The sequence below is a fragment of the Sarcophilus harrisii genome, chromosome 2 (assembly GCF_902635505.1).
Source record: "Sarcophilus harrisii chromosome 2, mSarHar1.11, whole genome shotgun sequence".
Taxonomy (NCBI): domain Eukaryota; kingdom Metazoa; phylum Chordata; class Mammalia; order Dasyuromorphia; family Dasyuridae; genus Sarcophilus; species Sarcophilus harrisii.
In genome coordinates this window covers 360,005,385-360,028,303 of record NC_045427.1, presented here as the reverse complement: position 1 = coordinate 360,028,303, position 22,919 = coordinate 360,005,385, and the positions used below count along the sequence as shown (strand labels likewise).

The following is a 22,919-nucleotide window of genomic DNA, read 5'->3' as shown; positions in this document are numbered from 1 at the left end:
AAGTCTCCTCAGGTCTTTCTGAAATCATCCTGCTGATTGTTTCTTATAATATTCCATAACATTCATATATCCTAATTTATTCAGTCATTCTTCAACTGATGGGCAGCCTCTCAGTTTCCAGTTCCTTGCCACCACAAAAAGGGCTACTACAAACATTCTTGCACATGTGGGTCCCTTTCTTTTTTCATGATCTTTTTGGAATACAGAACCAGTAAAGACATTGTGGATCAAAGGGTATGCACATTTTGATAGCCTTTTGAGTATAGTTACAAATTGTTCTCCAGAATGTTTGATCAGTTCACAACTCCACCAACAATGTATTAGTGTTCTAGTTTTCCCACATCCCCTCCAACATTTATCATTATCTTTTCCTGTCATCTAAGCCAATCTGAGAGGTGTGTGGTGGTACCTCAGAGTTGTCTTAATTTGTATTTATTTGAATGATAGTGATTTAGAGAATTTTTTCATATGACTAGAAATGGTTTTAATTTTTTCATCTGATAATTGTCTTTTTCTGTTGTGACCATACCTGGTTTAGGTATCAGCACCACCTGGCCTCATTCTTAAATTCTAGAGATAGCATTTAAAGTACATTTAGAAAAAGTCATATTTGAAAGTGGTCCTTATAGCCCTTACATTTTATTTCCTAGACAGACGTCCATTCCCCATTCCCACTTTTCTTTATAGATAAATAATTTTTTAAGTAATCTGAGTGCTGTACAAACTGGTAGTATTAAAACAAGGTGCCTAGGAGGCAAGAAGACCACTGGTACTGAGAAATCCATTAGCTTCTTTCTCACTTTAGGGCATTCCATAATCAGTATAAAGAAGCAAAGAAAGTAGAACCTTTAAGACCTACATGTGCAAAAATGTTTGTGGCAGCCCTTTTCATAGTTGCAAGAAACTGGAAACTGAGTGGATGTCCATCAGTTGAAGAATGGCTGAATAAGTTATGGTATATGAATATTATGGAATATTATTGTTCTATAAGAAATGATTAGGAGGATGATTTTAAAGAGTCCTGAAAAGACTTACATGAACTGATGCTAAGTGAAATGAGAAGAACCAGGAGATCATCATACATGACAACATCAATATTATGGGACGATCATTTCTGATGAACATGACTCTTTCTAACAACGAGATAATTGATGTCATTTTAAGTGATCTTGTGATGAAGAGAGCCATCTACACCCAGAGAGAGAACTGTAGGAACTGCATGTGAATCACAACATAATATTATCACTCTTTTTGCTGTTGTCCACTTGCATTTTATTTTCTTACTCATTTACTTTCTTTTTTTACCTGATTTCTCTTGTCCAGCAAGAGAATTGTATAAATATGTTTATACATATTTTATTTAACATATATTTTAACATGTTTAACATATATTGAACTGCTTGCTATCTAGGGAAGAGGGTAGGAGGAAGGAGGAGAAAATCTGAAACACAAAGCTATGCAAGGATCAGTGTTGATCTAAGATCAAATCAGTCATATTGAACCATGCTAAATTAGATAATTATTGTCTCTATCAACCCTAATGGCTTAACACTTTGTAAAGATTCCAACATCTCTTTTCTTTTGATTTAGAACATAGGCGATCATAACCTCCTTGACTTCTTAAGGAGGTGAGAACTCCAAAAAGGTGATCACGCCTTCCCTGACATCTCAGGAAGGGAGATGAAAATACCAAAGGAATAGAAAATCAAATCAGATTAGGGGGTTTCTAAAGGGGCTCACTTGAAACAGGTGAATACAACAAGATATGAAACAAGGTGTACATAAATCCATCAATATGGGAGGCATTACACATAGTTACATAAGCACATAGCAATATAACACAGGATAGTAGTAATGTTAACAAATAACATGAATCAACATGAAGAATTTACACATGTCCATAAGTCCTAATCCAAAAGGAACCCATTGCCCATTAATTCATGTGCCAGGAATTCAATAATTCCTGTAAGTTTGAAGTAAACAATTTTTCATAACATGAATCAACATACAAAATTATACATCTCCATAACTCCTAAAAATGGTCCCAAAGAAATCCATTGTCCATTAGTTAATGTGCCAAGAATCCAATAATTCCTGTAAGCTCTGAAGTTCTGCAATAGTCTCATCAACAATTTTTCATCTCAAGGAATGCAATGATTCTTGCTGGTTTTTCAACACCTTGAAATAGTCTCATCTTGTGGTAGAAATCCAGTGATTCATGAAGATTTTAAAGTTATTTTAACAGTCTCATTATCAGCCATGCTCTTTCAGTTTCAGATGTTTCTTGAATCTTCTCCTTTGTTTTGAAGAACTTGAAACGGTCTCTTCTGTTTACCACTTTTGGGATTTCTCTTCATCACCTGGTAATTACATTGGATCTGTTTGCACTGGACACTGCCCTGTTGGGTTGAAAAATCTCTGTACTCTCCAACTGTAAGCCTGATTGCTTTTCTGTTGATTAATGACATCAGAGTCCTGAATTTCTAAAGACTCTTTGCATGTAAACTCAGCTGCCATCATGCCCCACCTGTCCTTTGATTGATACTTGGGAGCTGAGCCCTGCCTCTTACTTCTCTGGGTCAATCTACATTCCGAGGCCCAGTGAAAGCCTCGATTGCATTTTGGACATGGAGTTTTGGGTTTTCTCTCACCCTGTCTTCTCATTCTATCTCCATATCTACAATGAGCTCTCAAATGTCCAACTTTTCCACACTGAAAACATTGACGAATTTCTCTAGAAGTCCCTTGCCAAAAGGGACCCTGTCTTTCCATGTTCCTCATAGTTTGGGTGTAATAAGCATTTGTGCCCACTGTGGCACAGCGTCTTATGATCTCCTCTAAAGGACCATCTTTGTCTAGTCCCCATATAATTCTTTTGCAAATCTCATTGGCATTTTCCTTAGCCAGATGTCTCGTCATTATTTCTGTAGCAGCATTATCTCCAATGGTTCTGATTACAGCTGTTTGCAAACGTCCCACAAAATCTGCAAAAGGTTCATTGGGACCTTGCTCCATTTTTGTGAAAGCTTTATTTCCATCTTTCTGTCCAGGGAGAGACTTTCAAGCTTTTATTGCAGCCTTAGAAATTTGCTCAGACACTGTTATGGGATAATAAATCTGTTCTGAATTCTCTGCATACTGACCTTCACCAGCTAGTTGGTCAAAAGTGATTTGTCCAATAGTTCCTGTTTGCCTATTGTATTGGTCTTGAAACCTACATATAATTCATGATACTCTGAAAGCCACAACAGATTTTGTCCAGGTTCTAACCATGTTCTTGCTATGGATTTCCAATTATTTGGGGTTAAGATTTCATAGGACAAATTATCTAGTAACATCTTCACATAAGAGGATGCAGACCCATAAAGAGTGCAATCCTTTTTCAAATCTTTTAAGTTTTTCCAAATTAAAAGGAGTGTATTGTCTTTCTTTTTGACCTGAAGGGTCAAGCTTTTCAATCACAGGATATGCATGTATAAAATCAGATATATCTTCGCCTTTATTTTTTGCTTTAATTCATGCTTCTTCTAATCTTGTCATATTCTGCTTCACAGGAGAAGCTGACTGTGTTTCTGCTTCTCTCCCTTCCCCTTCTTCCTCCACCCATGAGGGGGGAGGGTCATGAGATGAGGAATGATCTAATTCCTCCTGATGTGAAGTATCACACTCAGAATTGTACTTAACTCCATTCTTATCTGAATTTTCTTGTTTATCACCTAGTTTAGTTAGCACTTTCTTCTTTTTCATTTTAACACTTAAATAACTTCTTATATCCAGTTGTATAAAATTATATGTATTAAATATGTCTTTAGAAATTGAGTTAGGGCCATTTTTATTACAGAATTGACAAAGATCCTCTCCTACTAAGTTCCATTCATCTAGATTCAATTTTTTCTCCAGAGAGAAGCAAGGACATGTGTTCTTAACAGTTTGTAAAAGTTCAGTGATCTGCTCCATAATTATAATCAAACCTTGGCTTTCCATAACTTGGCTGATGCTCTCTAACATTTTCCTTGTACAGAAACAGAAGGCTGTTTTCTAAACATCTGTCCCATCTTAGCTGAAATTCTACTTTAACTTTTTTAAACAAAATTTCTTTGTTGTACTCACCCTAATTTCTGGGTTGAGGAGACTTTTCCACTCGATCAGGGTCACAGGATTTTCCACTGAAATCAGTATCAGAGGCTTTTCTACTGAAATCAGGATCGGAGCTTTTTCCACTGAAATCTACTAAAGGGCCTGTCAGCCCCATGTTCAGGGCGCCAAAATGTTGGTGTTCTTTTTCCAAAACACAGCCAGGTGATAAAAGTTCAGATCTTTTATTGTGCCCTTCTATATAGCCCGGTTAGCTCAGGCCTATCTCTCTGCTTGGTTCCAAGAGATCTTGCAGTTTTGTCCTTGGCTTCTGCCTCTGCTTTCTTCAGCCTCTAGACAGCACCAAGGTAGAAGATGAAAATGAATCTTTTTTGCCTCGAAGATAGGGCTTGTGGGCTTCCTCCCAGAGTGCTCCTCTCCAACCCCAGTCAATGTTCCCAAGAAAACTCTCTCAAGCTCTAAGAGCTTCCTGTATATATATGATCTCCCAAAGGTTAACTCCTCCTTCTGGAGAGAGAGGGATTCTGGGTTATCTCCCAGAGTGCTTTCTGACCCTAAGGGAGGTGTGAATTCGGATATCTCATACTAAGCCATACTAAGCCCTGAAATCTCCCAAAAGTGGAGTTCACTCCATTGAGTAGTTAGATACTTATGAGCTCACAAGCATCATTTCTGTCAGTTGTTCTTAGTACCTTGTTTCAAGTTCTGGCCCAAGATATCTCCTTCTAAGATCAAATCAATCATATTGAACCATGCTAAATTAGATAATTGTTGTCTCTATCAACTCTAATGGCTTAACACTTTGTAAAGATTCCAACACAGTGTTATCAAAATATCTATGCATTTGTTTTGAAACTAAAAAGTTTTATCTAAAAAAGAAAATAGAGCCTTTATTCTTGGCTTTGGCCCTTTGAAAGACTCTCACAACTTATCACTAAATAGTGAGTAAGGACAGAGGAGGAGTATCTCTGGATACTGGACTATCAAGGGCAGTAAAACATCATTTAGTTAATCAAACTGAATTTATTAATCCCTTGCTTTGTTCAAGGTACTTCTAGGAGCTTCAGATGCAAAAACCAGTTGTGAAAGAATAATGTCACCATCAAGAAGTTAACATATCGAAAGGATACAACATGTTCACAGCTAAGTGAATAATGGGTATGTTTGGTAATTGGATATATGTAGAGTATATACAATAATTTCAGGGGTAGGTATGCAAACAACTGGTAAGTCATGAAAGGTCTCTTGAAGGGTGTAGAACTAGAGCTGAGGAGGGAGTGAGAAGAGAGCTCATTCATAAGAAAAAACCTATGCAAAGGCATAGAGGTAAGAAAAAGATTGATTTATATAGAGAACATCAAAAAAGATATTTTGTCTGGAATGCATGTGACAGGGAATGATTTGTAATCAGCCTGGAATAGTATGCTAGAGATAGGATTAGGAAAGGTTATGAAATAAAAGAGGGGATTTAGGTATAAATCTTGTCTCAATACTTATGCATATGACCTAAGCAAGTTATTTAATTTCCCTGGGTCAGCTGTAAAATGAGGAGGTGGACTAGATGACTAGGTGGACTAAGAGGAGACTAACTTCTGAGGGTCTCTTACTCTATGATATTAAATCAAAGTATCAAAGTAGAAGGGATGATAGAGATCTTGTCATACAACTCACTGATTTTTTGATGGAAAAAATAAAGCCAAGAGGAAAACTGATTCATGCAGAATTACAAAACATAGATAGAACTTGAACACAGGTCTCCTAACTTCAAATCCAATTTTGTTTTGTATTCTAATTCCCTGAAACTCAGTTCTTTATCTGCAAAATGGGGATACTATTTGTCAAGCAGGGTTCTTTATAAGTGATAATTACATAAATCATGATTTTTAATTATATTATTCATCAACTAGGTTAAGGCACCTGGCCACATGGATCCTTAATCTGTTGAATTTATAGTCCAAGTTATGATAACCATTCCCAAACTGGCTGATGCTTAGTAAAGGATACTTTTATGAAAGGGGTAGAGCTTTCTTTCTCTTCCCTAGGTTTTTCTTTTCCATTTTTACTTCTTTTGCTGAACAGCTACCATGAGAGTTTCTCCCTGAGGAAGCATAAATTGGAATAGATTTTTCCCCATGATCAATCCTTGTTGACTTAGCATCTTCCAGATGTGTCAATAATACAGAAGAATGACTTAAAAAATGATCTTGCCATGTAACATAGCAGGACCAGGACTGGGTCTGGACTCACAAGTTCTCTGTTCTGATTTTAATTAGATAAGTGTATCAGGAGAAATCACCTCTCTGAAATCTTACTTATTTTTTCAATTAAGTGAGGATAACAAGGTTTGCTGTGAGGAAAATATTTTATGAATCTTATGGGATTGTTTTTATTTCATTTTTGATTTTTCTATCGCTGATACTTAGGCCAATGCCTGACACATAGTAAATGTTAGTTGATGTGACTATAAAAATGTGATTGTTATATATCCAGTTCTTTCCCAGCTCTCCTTGCTTTTCCCTCTTTGCACTGTGCTGAGTAAATGACAGTCTGGAAATGAGGGGAAAATGCATATTCCATCCGTTTAGTTCACATTTAGCCAGCAATGGTGATCATGTCATTGATTCCCTCTGTGTCTACGTCTCTTCCCTTCTTCTCAGTTTCTTCATTTGTAAATTAGAGATAATAACTCCTATTCTCCCTTCCTTACTGGGGTTGCTATGAGGAATATATTTTGTAAGAATTCAAGTGGCATAGAAATATGTTATTTCTATTATTATGTATATATGCACATGTGTGTATGCATATATGTATATAAGTGTTTATATATGTGTGTGTGTATATATATGTATATATACACACACACACACATACACAGACATTGGTATGAACTAATCTGTCAAAATATAGCCTAGGATGCTTGAAATTCTTTAAAAGGACAATCCTTATGCAGAAATCATATTCCTTTCCTTTAACAACAATTTTCTTGTCTTATATGGGTATAGTTCCTCTCTTTTACAGAGCTTAAAGGATTGAATAGATAACAAAGGCAGGATGCCTTTTAAAGGAGTTATGTTAGACACTATTTGGGTTCTTTTAGAGAAAACAATTTCACTTTAAAACAGCACATTTCTCTCATTGGATCTTCTCTTTAATAAGTACCCTCAAAGAGATTCAGTATCTCATGAATTCACATAGAGAGCATTTTTTAATAAAAGGGTTTTTGGCTTGTAATTCTTTAAGAGCCTTAGCAATATGTTCATTAATGTATAGTAATAATAATCACTCCCTCCACCCCCATAGGGATAGGAACTAGACTGTGATTTCACTGATATATGGAAGTGCCAGATGGGGAAACTTTCTGTACTAGTGTAGGTTGGCAGCTCTCTACAATTTATAGTCTTTGAGATTTGCCTAGAGCATTGAGAAACAAAGTGACTTGTCCAGCCAAAAACAAAAACAAAAATAAAAAAACCCAAAACCACAGCTATAACAATGCCAGTACTATTGCTAACAGCAAATCTACTACTACCCACCATCAAATGATGGTCATAATATAATGTACTTACTATTCAGTCCAACACATAATTGTTAAATATCTACTGGGGTGGCTAGATGGTGCCATATTCATAGAGTTCTGAACCAGGAGTTAGGAAGACTCATTTTCCTTAGTTCAAATATGACTTCAGATGCTACATTCTATATGACCCTAGGCAAGTCACTTAATCCTGTTTGCCTCACTTTCCTCATCTGTAAAATGAGTTGGAAAAAAAAATGGCAAACCAGTATAGTATCTTTACCAAGAAAGTCTCAAATTGGATCATGAAGAGTTGGACATGACTAAAAAACAAGTGGAACAAAATGCAGTTCACTGGCTTCAGTACTCAAGATAAAAAGATGAAACATTAAAAAGCAATGTGGTATAGAGGAAGAAGTATAAGACTGACAGTTAAAACTTGGGCTCAGATCCAGACTGACACTTGTTAAATGTGTGACTATGTACACTGTGAGCCTCAGCTTCTTCATCTGAAAAATAGGGATAATATAAACATTCAATACTTGCCTCATAGGGATCTAATCGTAAGGTATTATGAAAATATAGTTATAATTCAATGAATGTGTGCTCTCTGTTCAAGAGAGTGAAAGGGGGTTGAACTGTGTTAGATTTGGATCCAAATCCTAACATTTGCTAAATGGTAATTATGGAAAAATCACTTAAGAAATTGTAGTTCAGTGAGTCTGTCAGATAAGAAGAGTGACAGCTATACTACCTACCTCAAAAGGTTGATAGAAGTATAAAATATATGTAAATATTTATTAAAATGCCTTACAAAGATTAAAGTACTATACATGTCAATTACTTCTACCCCTGTAATTTGTACTTAAGTTCATATTATTACAATATAGTTCTCCTCAAGAAACTTATACTTTGTCAAAGAACCAGAAACTGAGTGGATGCCCATCACTTGGGGAATAGATGAATAAATTATGGTATATAAATGTTATGGAACATTATTGTTCTATAAGAAATGATCAGCAGGATGATTTCAGAGAGGCTTGGAGAGACTTGTATGAACTGATGCTGAGTGAAATGAGCAGAAACAAAATAACATTGCACACAGCAATAACAAAATTATGTGATAATCAACTGTGATGGACTTGGATTTTTCCAATAGTAAGGTGATTCAGGGTAGTTCCAATAGACTTGTGATGGAGAGAGCCATCTGTAGCTAGAAATAGGAATGTGAATCACAACATACTATTCTCATCTATTTGTTGTTATTTGCTTGCTTTTTGTTTTCTTTCTCATTTTCTCATTTTTTACTTTTTAATCTGATTTTTCTTGTGCAGCATGATAATTGTGGAAACATATATAGAAGAATTGCACATTTTTTAAACATATATTGGATTACCTGCTGTCTAAGAGAAGGTTGGGGGGAAGGGAGGGAGAAACATTTGGAACACAAGATTTTACAAGGGTGAATGCTGAATACTATCTTTGCATAAATGTTGAAAATAAAAAGCTGTTTATTTAAAAAGAAGCTTATACTTTAATGGCTGGGAACATGACAGGTACACAAGTTTCTATGTTAATAGTTAGAATAATATAATAAGATCATAGGAGAAACAACCAAAGAATGATGATACGTTTGGGGAGAGATCTCTTTTACAGGTAAGTAATAAGTATCAGGAAAGACTATCCTGAGCAGGAAGCTTTTGAATTTGAATTTGAAGAAAGGTAGGAGAACTTTGGCAGAAAGAGCTATGGGAGGACTAGTCTTATTTAAGCATTTAGTAAAAAGCAATTGGCTTCTGTGATAAAATTCTGACCAAGCCAGGATAATATTGGTCATTTGTGATTCCCCTCTGAAGCCTTATTTTATCATTAGAAAAAAAAGAGAAAGACACACACACACACACAGATACACAGGTAGAGAGGGGGAGAGGGAAAGGGAGAAGGAGAAAAGAGAGAAAAAGAGGGGAAAGAGAGTAGGGAGAGAGGACAGGAAGGAGGGAAGGAGAGAAAGGGAGAGAGAAAGAGAGATAGAGAGAGAGAGAGAGAGAGAGAGAGAGAGAGAGAGAGATCACTACTAGAATGAGGAGGAAGCCTATAGTCTTGCAGTACAGCTTCCATATTGTTCAGAATTTGGAGCTGCAGTCATCAATCCAGTCTTTAGATCTGTGGCTAAATTCTCTGGGTTTGAGTTCTGACTCTAACACTCTCTCCCTGTATGTTGTTAATTAAGCCATTTCCCATTCATGACAGTGATTTGGGTTAGATATTCTCATTCCTCATGACTCTGCTCATACTAAACTTATAGTTCTGTTCTGCTCATCCATCTTCCAAAACTCAAACAACACATTGCCTGTTTACCACAGACCCATATTTCCCCTCCATTCCCTTGGAGAGAAGTATCTAAATACTGAAGAGGCTGAACATACTAAATTTCTCTCATAGGTACATGTCTATGTTTAGTATGGTTACTTTTGTCCTAACTCTTTTACTGTGGTTAAAAAAAGATGGGGGGAAGAAAAAACAGAGTCTAATATGATGGGAGATCTGGATTTTAATCCTGGTTATGTCACTTATTGCTTTTCAACCTTAGAAGAAGTTGGTTAATCCCTCCAAACCTTTCATCTATTTGTAGGCAATGCTGCCTGTTCCAGTTCCCTCCTTCTTTATTATAGAGTTAGCAGAATGTGAAAAGAGTGTGTTGAAATCATCTCGTATCAACTCTGGAAAGCTGATTGTTAAATCTTTAGAGGGGGCATTTGAACCTCAGAAATCAACAAATGCTACTAATCAGAATTTGATATATTGTTTTGTTTAGACTTAAAAATGTGATAGAAAAAAGGTAATGATGCAGGTTAAACTTAGAAGTATGTTGTGCATTTCCCTCCTCAAGAGACCTGGTTGTTAATTATTTACCAGAATACACTTGATTGACTATGAGTATGGAACACTGAATATAACATCAGATATTTTTGGGCCTGTTGGTAAGGTTTGCTGTGCTATTTCCCCGCTTCTTACGTTTTGGTTCTTTGTTATAAGTGATGGCATTCTGGAAAACTAACGGCTGAGGAATATATTGGGAAATGTAGGCAATATAAAAATAAAATTCTAATACATTGCAGAAGAGAACTCTAAATAAATCATGCCAAATTCTTTCTTTCCTCTCCCCTCAAAAATATCTGCCCTATATGTCTCTTGGAGAACATGTAACCAGGCCATAAGATGATTGAAGAAACTAGAGATATTTAGAATGGAGAAGACTTAGAGAGGACATGATAGTTTTCTGCAAACATTTAAAGTGCCGTCCTGTAAAAGGAGGATTATATTTTTTCAGTTTGGCCCTAGTGGACAGAATGAGGAATGATGGATAGATGCTGGAGAAAGGCAGATTCAAGCTTGATAAAGGAAATCTTTCTCACAGAGAACTGGTCTACTTCTGGGACAGTGAGTTCCCCCTTTCCTGGAGGTTTTTCAACAGAGATAAAGACTACTTGTAAGGAATTGTTGCAGAGGGAATTGTTGGGGAATTATTAAAGGGTTGAATAACTTCTCATTCTGGCATTTTATGATTATGTGATTCAGGGCAATCTCTGAAAAATGAAAAGAACTATTTGCTGTTGTTTAGTCATTTCAGAATGTGACTTCATTTGTTTTGTTTTATTTTTATTTATTTATTTATATTAGCAAAGGAGTTCCAGCTCATTTTACACCTGAGGAAAATGAGGCAAGTGATTGTCCAGGGTCACACAGCTAGTAAATATCTGAGGTCATATTTGATGCAGGTCTTCTCAACTTCAGACCAGGTTTTCTATTAACTAACCATCTAGCTGTCCTGAAAAGAACCATACCAACTTTCTATGTGATTGTTATTAAAATATACAAGATTTACTTTTCCTTAATATCTTGTAGCTTCCTTTCTCACCTGTTCATTTTGTGTTCTAGTTCTCCCTGCCAGAATGGAGGAGCTTGCATTGATGAAAATGGCCTTGCCTCCTATACCTCCTGCTTGTGTCCGGAGGGCTTCTCTGGCAACTTTTGTGAATTGGACATGAATAGCTGTGTCCCTAATCCATGTGAGAATGGAGGTGTGTGCACAGACATCGGTGGGGACTTTCGCTGTCGCTGCCCGCTGGGGTTCATGGACAAGACCTGCAGCCAACATGTGGTGGACCACTGTGCCAGTGGCCCCTGTGAGCATGGGGGTACCTGTGTCCCTCATGCCAGAGGAGGTTTTGAATGCCTCTGTAGACCAGAATTCTCTGGCCCTACTTGTAACCATGGCCACCCGAACCATAGCCACCCAGGAACCAAGACCAAGAGGGGTCCTGGGCTTCCTGACCAATTTTCCCCTGAGACTCAGGGTAGGCTTGCCGCTCATCAGCCCAACCACAGAATGCTGAAAATCACCATGAGGGAGTTGACTAAGAACAGTAAACCTCTGCTTAATGAAAGCCAAGCCATCTGCTTCACTATTCTGGGTGTTCTGACATGTCTGGTTGTCCTGGGCACCATAAGCATCGTGTTCTTCAACAAGTGTGAGATATGGCTCTCCAATGCCAAGTACAGCCGTCTCCTTCGTAAAAAAAAGAACTCACTTCTCAGGTACAGCAATGGTGATGAGCATACCATTAACATCATCTTACCTGAGAAAATGAATCTGAAATCCTACAGTCAGTGCCTGAATGAGATATGAGCCCTCCCCAAAGCCTTCCTCTGTGGAGTCTAGGACATATGGTTTATTTTAAAGCTTGTGATTGACCTTACTATCTTGTGTGCTGTGTAATTAGGAGAATAGCTTTGTATCTGTGTGCATATTGTATTTATGTTGTGAGGGAAAGTTTTAGACCCAAACAGAGATGCTCAGAGAATGGATCTGAATTTACTAGGGAGGCTATCAATGAGATTCTGCAAAAATTTTAAGTTATTCCTTTCTGACCAAAAGGGAAATGATACATTGGCAAATTATTGCTCTACCAATTACTGCCTCTGTCATCTCAGATAAATTATTTCTTCTCTCTGAGCTTTAATTCCCTTATTTTTAAAATAAAAGGAATTGGATTAGATGATCTATATGGCCTCTTTTAGTTCATACCCCTATTCTTGCTTCTTTTACATCCTTTCCAGTTCACCATTTAGTTGATTGGTTAGTGAAGTAGATCTGCTAATTCAGAATGAAGAATTACTTCATAAGTACTAAGAGTCCATTGAGGAGAATACACCTGGTAATCTTATTCTGGGCATATGTTTTTTCCCATGCTTATAATTTCAATAATTAAGGTGTTTATGATCTAAGTATATAGGAGTATGTAAAAGTGCATTTGAGAGTCTAGAATAATGGGAAGATTAAGTTCTGAAGACTTTGGTTCTACTTTCAGCTCTGCAGCTTACTTTCATGAACCAGCTCATCTTTCTGGGACCATTATCTCTTCACTTGGAAATTTAAGGAATTTAGATTAAAAAAACACTCAAACTATAAAATCCCATAATTTTGCAATTTTTCTTTAAATGGACAAAAGTATTTCTGACGACAATAGATTTAGTCTACATGAGAATTAAATATAACTCTTGTCAATTGTATTAATCCTTCCTAATTTTTAATCAAAATGAGTTAACACTACCTGTTACATAAGTTTGGCCCTCTCCTAAGAGACAAATTATTCTGCTTGTATCAGAATATGAATATGTGAATTTTGTCAGCAACTGCTGCAGTAGATATATTATTCAGAAAATAAAATGGGAGAACTTAGTTATTTATAATTTATAGCCATATCATCCCACTGCTTTATAACTTCCTTAGAAATACTTATATATATTGAGTGAAATGATGTTGTGGGAGTTAAAATAGTAAGATGAGTTTTTATCTGAACAGAGTCATAGTATTCTTTTATAATCATATAGAGGAGGTATGATGAGGTATTACTAAATGATGATCACTGGAACAAACTGTGGTAAGATCTCAATGGACATTTAACATACAGAGTACCTCAAGGAAATGCATACATGAAATTTGCAGCTCTAACCAATTCCACTAAGATCCTTCTAGAATATGATGAATGGATTCAATGCCTTTGTTTTCAGGGTTATATAGACTCTCCTCCTTATTTCTTGTTGTGTAACAAATAATATGTATATGTATTGTCAAGCAACCTTTTGAGTCCAAATATGAAAGTTCAAAAGACACTTCCATTGAACAAGATGATCATTTACTTGTTTGAGAAAAATCAATTCTTAATTTGTTTAAAAAAAAAAACTAATTATATTTTAAAATATCTTTTTGTTAAACTAAAAGAAATTATCTAATCTTCATCTATTTCAGATCTCCCATTAAGATGTCTGGCTAATAGAAGAATTACTTGTATTCAGATATAAATATTTCATCTTCAAGACAAATTTGAATATGAAGATTTAGTTTTATTGGTTAAATTTTTTCCATGCACTTTTTTTTCTCAGTAGCTCTAGTCTCTGTTATCTAAAAATTCAGTGAATATTTGAATAAGTAGGTCTAGAGATAGGGGTGGTTAAGGAATTAGAAGGTATGAAATCCAAGCCCGGCATAACACCACAAGTTTTGTGACCTTGGATGAGGCATGCTAGCTCTACTGAGCTGAACTGATTGCCTTACCTGTCAAATGCAGGGATTAGATTATGGTGTTCTGACATAAAGTCTTATTATTTTAGTAAAATACATACTATGATAAAGGAATCAGTTCATCTTGGAATTCCTCTTCACTCTTTTCACTTGGATTAAGTCTTCCTGCATTTCCCATAGGCTAGAACAATGCCAATTCTCTCTCCTTTTAATGACAAATTACTTCATCTTTATCCAAATCTGAGATTGAAATTTCAGCAGAAAAATTATTTTAAAAATAGTGAGTCTATTTTCCAAAAGGCCATCATCATTTAAAAAATCCTCAATAGGAAGAAAAGGGAATTTTCTGCAAGATTAACTTTACATAAAACAAAATCTAGCTCTAAAGAAGTAATCATAATAATAGAGTGTACCAAGATTTACAGACTGCTTTCCTCATAAAAGCCCTCAGAAGGAGGCAGTGTAATTTATTTTGCAATTGAGGAAACTGAGATCCAATACAACTTGTTCCAAGTTGCATAAATAAATGTTGGAGGCAAAATTCCAATCAAGCTTTCCTGTTGCACACCTACTCTTGGTATACATGCTGCCTCTAGTCTGAATGAAAAATAAGTGTTTTCCTAAGGTCGTCTAAATATTCCTAAATATTTCTAAAACATCTAAATATTTATGTTATTAAATACATTGCTGAACATGATAGGGAAAATTAGCATTATTAAAAATAGTGGGGGGGGGGGGGGCAAAGCCAAGATGGCAGAGAAGACACATGTGTCATTCTAGGCTTCCCTTCTATCCTCACTACTAATTACTATATTCAGCCTCAGAAATAATGCTTGACTAGTGAAATCCACAAATATTGGGAGTAGAGCAGATTACCAGCTGAAGGTAATCTGGAAGATAATGACCAGAAAAGGTTTGTCCTGATCAGCAGTAGTAGGCCAGCATAGGCAGGGAGGCAGAACCAGAGAAGACGGGGATAGGGATGGTCTTTGTGCAGGTGGAGAATTTGCAGGGAGGACTCTACCACAGGTTGGCTGCTCTGCTTTAGTCGCAAAGCTATAGATCAGTAGAGAAGTTAAAGCTAAAGGCAGAGTGTACTCCAAAAAATGCCAGAATCTAACAGGATCTGGCTACACCTACCCAGCACTGGAAGTGATTCAGCACAGACCACAGCACAGCTGTGCAGTTGCATTCTGCATGGGGCTTTTGCCTGGGGCAATCACACTTCTGATCACCAGGGAGGCTCTGACCAGAGCAGCCACAAATCTGCACAGCAGGAGGACTCTGCCTGGGGTAATAGAACTTCCACAGCAGCACAACTGTGCTTCCCAGGACAGAAACACTTCCGGTGCGGGGCTCTTCCCGGGACAGCCTCTGATCTGGGCATCAAAGTTCTGCCAGGGGCAGTGACACTTTCACTGCTCAGCTGCTAGTCCTAGGGCAGCCTCTGATCCACACAGTGGGGCTCTTCTCAGGACAGTAGTACTTTCACAGTGTGGTCCCTCTTCCCAGGGCAGTGACATTTCCGGTGCTGGGCCCTTCCAAGGGCATTTCTGCACCTCGACTACTCTTAGCAGCCCATTTGCAGGACAGCTATTGTCCATGTATCTATCCCTGTTCTGCAGAGGAAGCTGGTAACCTCCTTGCCCTGAAGGCAGACCCTAAGGGCTTAAAAAAATGAGTAAAAAAGCCAAGCATACACTAACCATTGATAGCTTCCATACAGAAAGAGAACAGGTTTTCAACCCTGAGGAGACTAATAGCAGACAGTCTCCAGACAAAACCTCAAAGGGGGATGTAACCTGGTCCCCATCACACAAGGCTCCGAGAAGAAATTATAAAAGATCTTAAAAGAGAGTTAGAAGAAAAATGGGGAATGGAAAGAGAAGCTTTGCAAGAGAGCACAGAAAAAGCATATAATTCACTTAAAGAAAAATTTGATGAAGTGGAAAAAAAAAAACCAATTTCCTGAAATGTGAATTGTAAAAAGTAAAGAACTCCCAGGGAGTGCAGGGAAACACAATTTGTGAATTGGAAAAGATAAAGAACTCCCAGGAAAGTAGGATTTGTGAACTGGAAAAAGAAAATAACTCAGTAAAAAAAAAATTAGTGAAATGAAAAAAAAATTCCATAGTAAAGCAACTCATTTAAAAACTCAATTGGATATATACAAAAAGAAGTAAAAAAAAAAAAAAAGCTAATGAAGAAAATAACTCATTAAAAATCAGAACTGAACAATAGAAATGAATGATTTGTTGAGACATCAAGAATCAGTTAAGCAAAACCAAAAAAAAGAAAAAAAAAAACAGAAAAAATGTTAGATATCTACTTGGGAAAAAAAACAGACCTGGAAAATAGATCTAGGAGAGATAATCTGAGGATTATTGGACTTCCTGAAAATTATGATGAGAAAAAGAGTCTAGACACTATTTTACAGGAAATCATCAAAGAAAACTGCCTAGAAGTAATAGAATCAGAAGGTAAAATAAGCATTAAAAGAATTCATCGAACACCTTCTGAAAGAGACCCTAAAATAAAAACTCCAAGGAATATTGTGTCTAAATTTCAGAACTATAAGACTAAGGAAAAAATATTACAAGCAGCCAGAAAAGGACAATTCAAAGACTGGGAAGCCACAGTAAGGATCACTCAGGATCCAGCTGCTTCCACATTAAAGGATCAAAGGGCCTGGAATATGATATTCCAAAAGGCAAAAGAACTTGGAATGCAGCCAAGAATAAACTACCCAGCCAAGCTGAGCATTTTCTTCCAGGGAAGAAGATGGACATTTTATGAAACAAATGAATGCCATCTATTTCTAATGAAAGAATTAGAGCTAAACAAAAACTTTGACCTTCAACTATAGGACACAAGAGAAACACAAAAAAGTAAAAAGAACTCTTGAGAACTGTATTTCTCTTAAGGACATACATAAAGAGTGCATGTATAATTTGATTTTACTGATATAATATAAAAAAGGGAAGTAAAAATGGAAAGGGGATAGTATCAGAAAAAGGGAAAATGGGAGATAAAAAGAAGGAAACTATATCCCATGAAAAAGCAAAGAAAACCTATCATATCTGAAGGAATTTAGGGAGGTAGAGGAACATTGTGTGAATCTTACTCTCATAAGATTTGGTCAAATAGAAAATAATTGACACATTTGGTTTACAGAGAAACTTCTCTCACTTCATTAAAAAGTGGGAGAGAAAAGGGAAAAAGAAAAAAGTAGTACGGGAAAGCTATAAGAAAGAGGAAGGGATTCAAAGGGGGTAGGCTGCGTGAGGCAAGTGGTGCCCATAAGTTTAATACTTTGGGCTGGGTAAGGGGGTAAGGAAAATAAAAGCATAATCTGGAGATAATAAGATGGCAGGAAATACAGAATTAGTCATTTTAACCATAAATATGAATGGGATGAAATCTCCCATAAAATGGAGGTAGATAGCAGACCGTATCAAAAGCCAGAATCCTACAATATGTTGTTTATAGGAAAAACACATTTAAAGTAGGGTGATACATATAGAGTAAAGGTAAAAGGCTGGAGCAGAATCTCTTATGTTTCAAGTAAAGTCAGTAAAGCAGAGGTAGCCATCCTTATCTCAGATCAAGCAAAAGCAAAAATTGATCTAATTAAAAGAGATAAGGAAGGAAACTATATCTTGCTAAAGGGTACTATAGACAATGAAGCAATATCAATATTAAACATATATGCACCAAGTGGTATAGCATATACCTTCCTAAAGGAGAAGTTAAGAGAACTGCAAGAAGAAATAGACATCAAAACTATAACAGTGGGAGATCTCAAAATTAGATAAATCAAACCACAAAACAAATAAGAAAGAAGTTAAAGAGGTAAATAGAATATTAGAAATGTTAGTTATGATACATCTTTGGAGAAAACTGAATAGAGACAGAAAGGAATACACTTTCTTCTCAGCAATTCATGGAACCTATTCAAAAATTGACCATATATTAGGACATAAAGACTTCAAAATTAAATGCAGAAAGTCAGAAATAGTAAATGCATTCTTTTCAGATCATAATGAAATAAAAACTACATTCAACAAAAAGCTAGGGGTAAATAGACCAAAAAGTAACTGGAAACTGAATAATCTTATTCTAAAGAATGAATGAGTGAAACAGCAAATCACAGACACAATTAATAATTTCACCCAAGAGAATGGCAATAATGAGACAACATATCAAAATTTTTGGGATGCAGCCAAAGCGGTAATAAAGGGAAATTTTATATCTCTAGAGGCTTGCTTAAATAAAATAGAGAAGAAGATAAATGAACTGGGCTTGCAACTTAAAAAGCTAGAAAAAGACCAAATAAAACCCCCCCAATCAAATACTAAACTTGAAAATTCTAAAATTAAAATGAGAAATTGATTAAATTGAAAATAAAAAACTATTGTATTAATAAATAAAACTAAGAGTTGGTTTTATGAAAAAACCAATAAAATAGATAAACCTTTGGTATATCTGATTAGTAAAAGGAAAGAGGAAAATCAAATTGTTAGTCTTAAAAATGAAAAGGTAGTACTTTCCACCAAGGAAGAGGAAATTAGAGCAATAATTAGGAGTTACTTTGCTCAATTTTATGCTAATAAATTCGAAAACCTAAGTGAAATTGGTGACTACCTTCAAAAATATAGGCCTCTCAGATTAATAGAGGAGCAAGTAAATTGTTTAAATAGTCCCATTTTAGAAAAAGAAATAGAACAAGCTATTAATCAACTCCCTAAGAAAAAAATCCCCAGGACCAGATGGATTTACATGTGAATTCTAGCAAACATTTAAAGAACAATTAATTCCTATGTTATATAAACTATTTGAAAAAATAGGGAATGAAGGACTCCTACCAAATTCCTTTTATGACACAGACATGGTACTGATACCTAAACCAGGTAAGTTCAAAACAGAGAAAGAAAATTATAGATCAATCTGCCTAATGAATATTGATGCAAAAATCTTAAATAAAATATTAGCAAAGTGATTACAGAAAATCATCCTTAGGATAATACACCATGACCAAGTAGGATTTATACCAGGAATGGAGGGCTGGTTCAATATTAGGAGAACTATTAGCATAATTGACTATGTCAATAACCAAATTAACAAAAACCATATGATCATCTTAATAGATGCAGAAAAAGCATTTGATAAAATCCAAAAATCCATTCCTATTAAAAACACTTGAGAGTTTAAGGATAAATGGACTTTTCCTTAAAATAATCAGTAGCATCTATTTAAAAGCATCAGTAAGCATCATATGTAATGGGGATAAACTGGAACCATTTCCAGTAAGATCAGGAGTGAAGCAAGATTGCCTACTCACCATTACTATTCAATATTGTATGAGAAATGCTAGCTTTGGCAATAAGAATTGAGAAAGAGATTAAAGAAATTAGAGTAGGTAATGAGGAAACCAAATTTGCAAATGATATAATGGTATACTTAGAGAACCTCAGAGATTCTACTAAAAAGCTATTAGAAATAATTCACACCTTTAGCAAAGTTGCTGGATACAAAATAAACCCATATAAGTCATCAGCATTCTTATATATCACTAACATCATCTGGTATTAGCTAAGAAATAGATTAATTGATCACTGGAATAGGTTAGGTTCAAAGAGCAAAATAGTTAATAACTTTAATAATCTAGTGTTTGACAAACCCAAAGACCCCTGCTTTTGGGATAAGAATTCACTATTTGAGAAAAATTACTGGGAAAATAGGAAATTACTATGGCAAAAACTAGGCAACTGACTCACACTTAACACTGTACACCAAGATAAGGTCAAAATGAGTTCATGATGTATCTATAAAGAATGAGATTATAAATAAATTAGAAGAACATAGCATAGTTTACCTCTCAGACCTGTGGAAGAAGAAGGAATTTGTGACCAAAGAAGAACTAGAAGATCATTATTGATCACAAAATAGAAAATTTTGATTATATCAAATTGAAAAGCTTCTGTACAAACAAAATTAATGTAGACAAGATGAGATGGGAAACAATAAACTGAGAAAACATTTTTACAGTTAAAGGTTTTGACAAAGGCCTCATTTCCAAAATATATAGAAAATTGACTCTAATTTATAAGAAATCAAGCCATTCTCCAATTGATAAATGGTCAAAGGATATGAACAGAGAATTTTAAGATCAAGAAATTGAAACTATTTCTAATCATATGAAAAGGTGCTCTAAATCACTATTGATCAGAGAAATGCAAATTAAGACAACTGTGAGATACTACTACACACCTCTTAGATTGGCTAGGATGACAGGAAAAGATAATGGTGAATGTTGGAGGGAATGTGGGAAAACTGGGACATTGATACGTTGTTGGTGAAATTGTGAATACATCCAGCCATTCTGGAGAGCAATTTGGAACTATATTCAAGAAGTTATCAAACTGTGCATACTCTTTGATCCAGCAGTGTTACTACTGGGCTTATAACCCAAAGAGATCTTAAAGAAGGGAAAGGGACATGTATGTGCAAAAATGTTCATGGCAGCCCTCTTTGTAGTGGCTTAGTGACTAATTAATTTTCATATAGTGCCAACTATGTTTCAGGTATTATGATAAATGTTTTATAAACATTATGTCACTTCACCCTCAAAACAACCTTGGAAGGAGAATGCTATTGTCATATCAATTTTACAGTTGAGAAAACTAAGGAAAGTAAAAGGTAATGATTTGTCCGAGATCACACAGCAGTAAGCATTTGAGGTCACATATGAATTCATGTTTTCTTGACTGCAGGTGCAGTGGTCTATCTATTGTGACATCTACCTGTCTATTTTCCTACTTTATATGTAACAGCATAGCAAAGCAGCAGCAATTATATTCCCATATTAAAGATTTGCAGTAGGAAATGTCTCATAATGAGCAAAAAAAGTCACTAGATTTCATGGATGTTCATAAGTACCATTAAATTGTCTCCAGGTTCTTCTTGTTAAGCAAGCATCTACTATTTCTGTAATTCCTCTTCATGTTCTGAATATCCACAGAAAGAATCTAGACTTGGAAGAAATCCCCAAAGCCATATAGTTTAGGCTCTTTATTTTACAGATGGGGCCCAAGGGTCCAGGGAGAGTAAGTTATTTGCCCACAGATAGTGTTAGAAGTGGGGTATAAGCCCAGCTTCTCTGAGTACTCCTATGTTATTACTCATTTACTGCCTATTTAAGAGTATGGATGGAAAGTGAATAAAAATCTAGTGTAGTAGGAGGGGGAAGCCCGGGCTCTAGATTCCTAGATTCTCATCCCAAGTCTTTCCCCATCAGCTACTATTAATTTGGTTGAGACATTTAATGTGTCTGGGGCCTCATCCCAATCCATCAAATGTACTGAATGGTTTTATAGGATCATAGTTTAGAATTGGCAAGAAATTTAGAGGCCATCTGTTTTAACCCCCCCTCTTTTTAAAGATGAAGAAACTAAGGTCCATGAGGAACTTGACCCCTTACCTCAGAAATTTTAGAATTATGTCTAATTTTACATCAAAGAAAAATCATCTGTTTTTTTAAACTTATACTTAGCCTTTGTCACATTGATTAAACCCTTCTGTATTTCCTAAAGCTGGGAGACAGCTCTCTTTTTTCTTAGTGACATGTGGAATGAAGAATGTGTGAATGAGGGTAGCAACTGCTTCAGTAGGAGTATCATTCAAAATAAAATACAGAAATATATTTTCATGGACACTTCTTGCAACCCACTAAAAGATAAAAAATGTGAGTCTTCTAGAAATTTTTTCTGTCAAACTGAAACTATCTCCCCTATTAAGTATATGAAATATAACAATCTTACAAACTTCCTGAATGTCCTTCTAAAATTTAATGGGAAGTTATTTTTCTTCCCTCATGGGTGCAGCATTTTTATATTTTGTGTTGAGGGTAGTTAAACATTCTAATAATACATCAAGTGAACATGAAGTGCTCAAGACTCAGTAAGGCCTTGGAGTCAGATCTTGATTTAAGTCCCACTTCTTACATATACTGACTGTAATCCTGGGCTACTTACTTAATTTATCAGTGCTCCCAGGGAATTTTTAAAGATTATATAAATTAGGGAAAGTAAGTGTCACTGTGGATAGAGCATCTCCAGGAGGAGCTGAGTTCAAATACAACCTTAAACACTTAACTAGCTGTGTCCCTGGGCAAATCATGTAACCCAGATTACCTCCCCCACAACCCTCTGAGAAACACTATACAAATTTCAGAGCAGATATGCATAGACAGAGGGATTTTTCTTTACCAATGTAAGCACACACATTCCAGGAACATTATCATTCAAAATAAATGTAGAAAAAAGAACTACTAATTTTATTTTTAATGAGTATATTTTTGAACTAAAAACAAAGTTTCCATTGAGCCACTTTGGAACGAATATTGACAAATTAATCAACTTTTCATATGTGCCTACTATGTGCTAAGCACTGTGCTAAGTCTTGTGAATACAAAAATAGTGAAAAAACAGTTTCTGTCCTCAAGGAACATACAATCTAATGGAGTAGACAACATATAAACAAATATACTAAGCAAGCTATACATAGGATAAATCAAAAATAAATAGAGGAAAGGTGATAGAATTGAGAGGTTAAGGGAACCTTCTTATAGAAGGTGGGATTTGAGTTGGGACTGAAAGGAAACCAGGATGGTCAGTAGATGGAATTGAGAAGGGAGATTGTTCTAAGCATGGTAACAGCCAGAGA

General features: G+C 35.7%; 1 protein-coding gene across 2 annotated transcripts in view; it reads left to right on the top strand.

The window, feature by feature from the left end:
- Positions 1-13,818, top strand: part of DLK1 (delta like non-canonical Notch ligand 1) — a 40,137-nt gene extending 26,319 nt beyond the window's left edge. For both annotated transcript variants that reach the window (XM_031953245.1, XM_003756549.3), the window contains exon 6: positions 11,549-13,818. In XM_031953245.1, coding sequence (XP_031809105.1) covers positions 11,549-12,299 — 751 coding nt within the window. In that variant the 3' untranslated portion in view covers positions 12,300-13,818. The remainder of the gene's footprint in view (positions 1-11,548) is intronic.
- Positions 13,819-22,919: the final 9,101 nt, after the last annotated feature.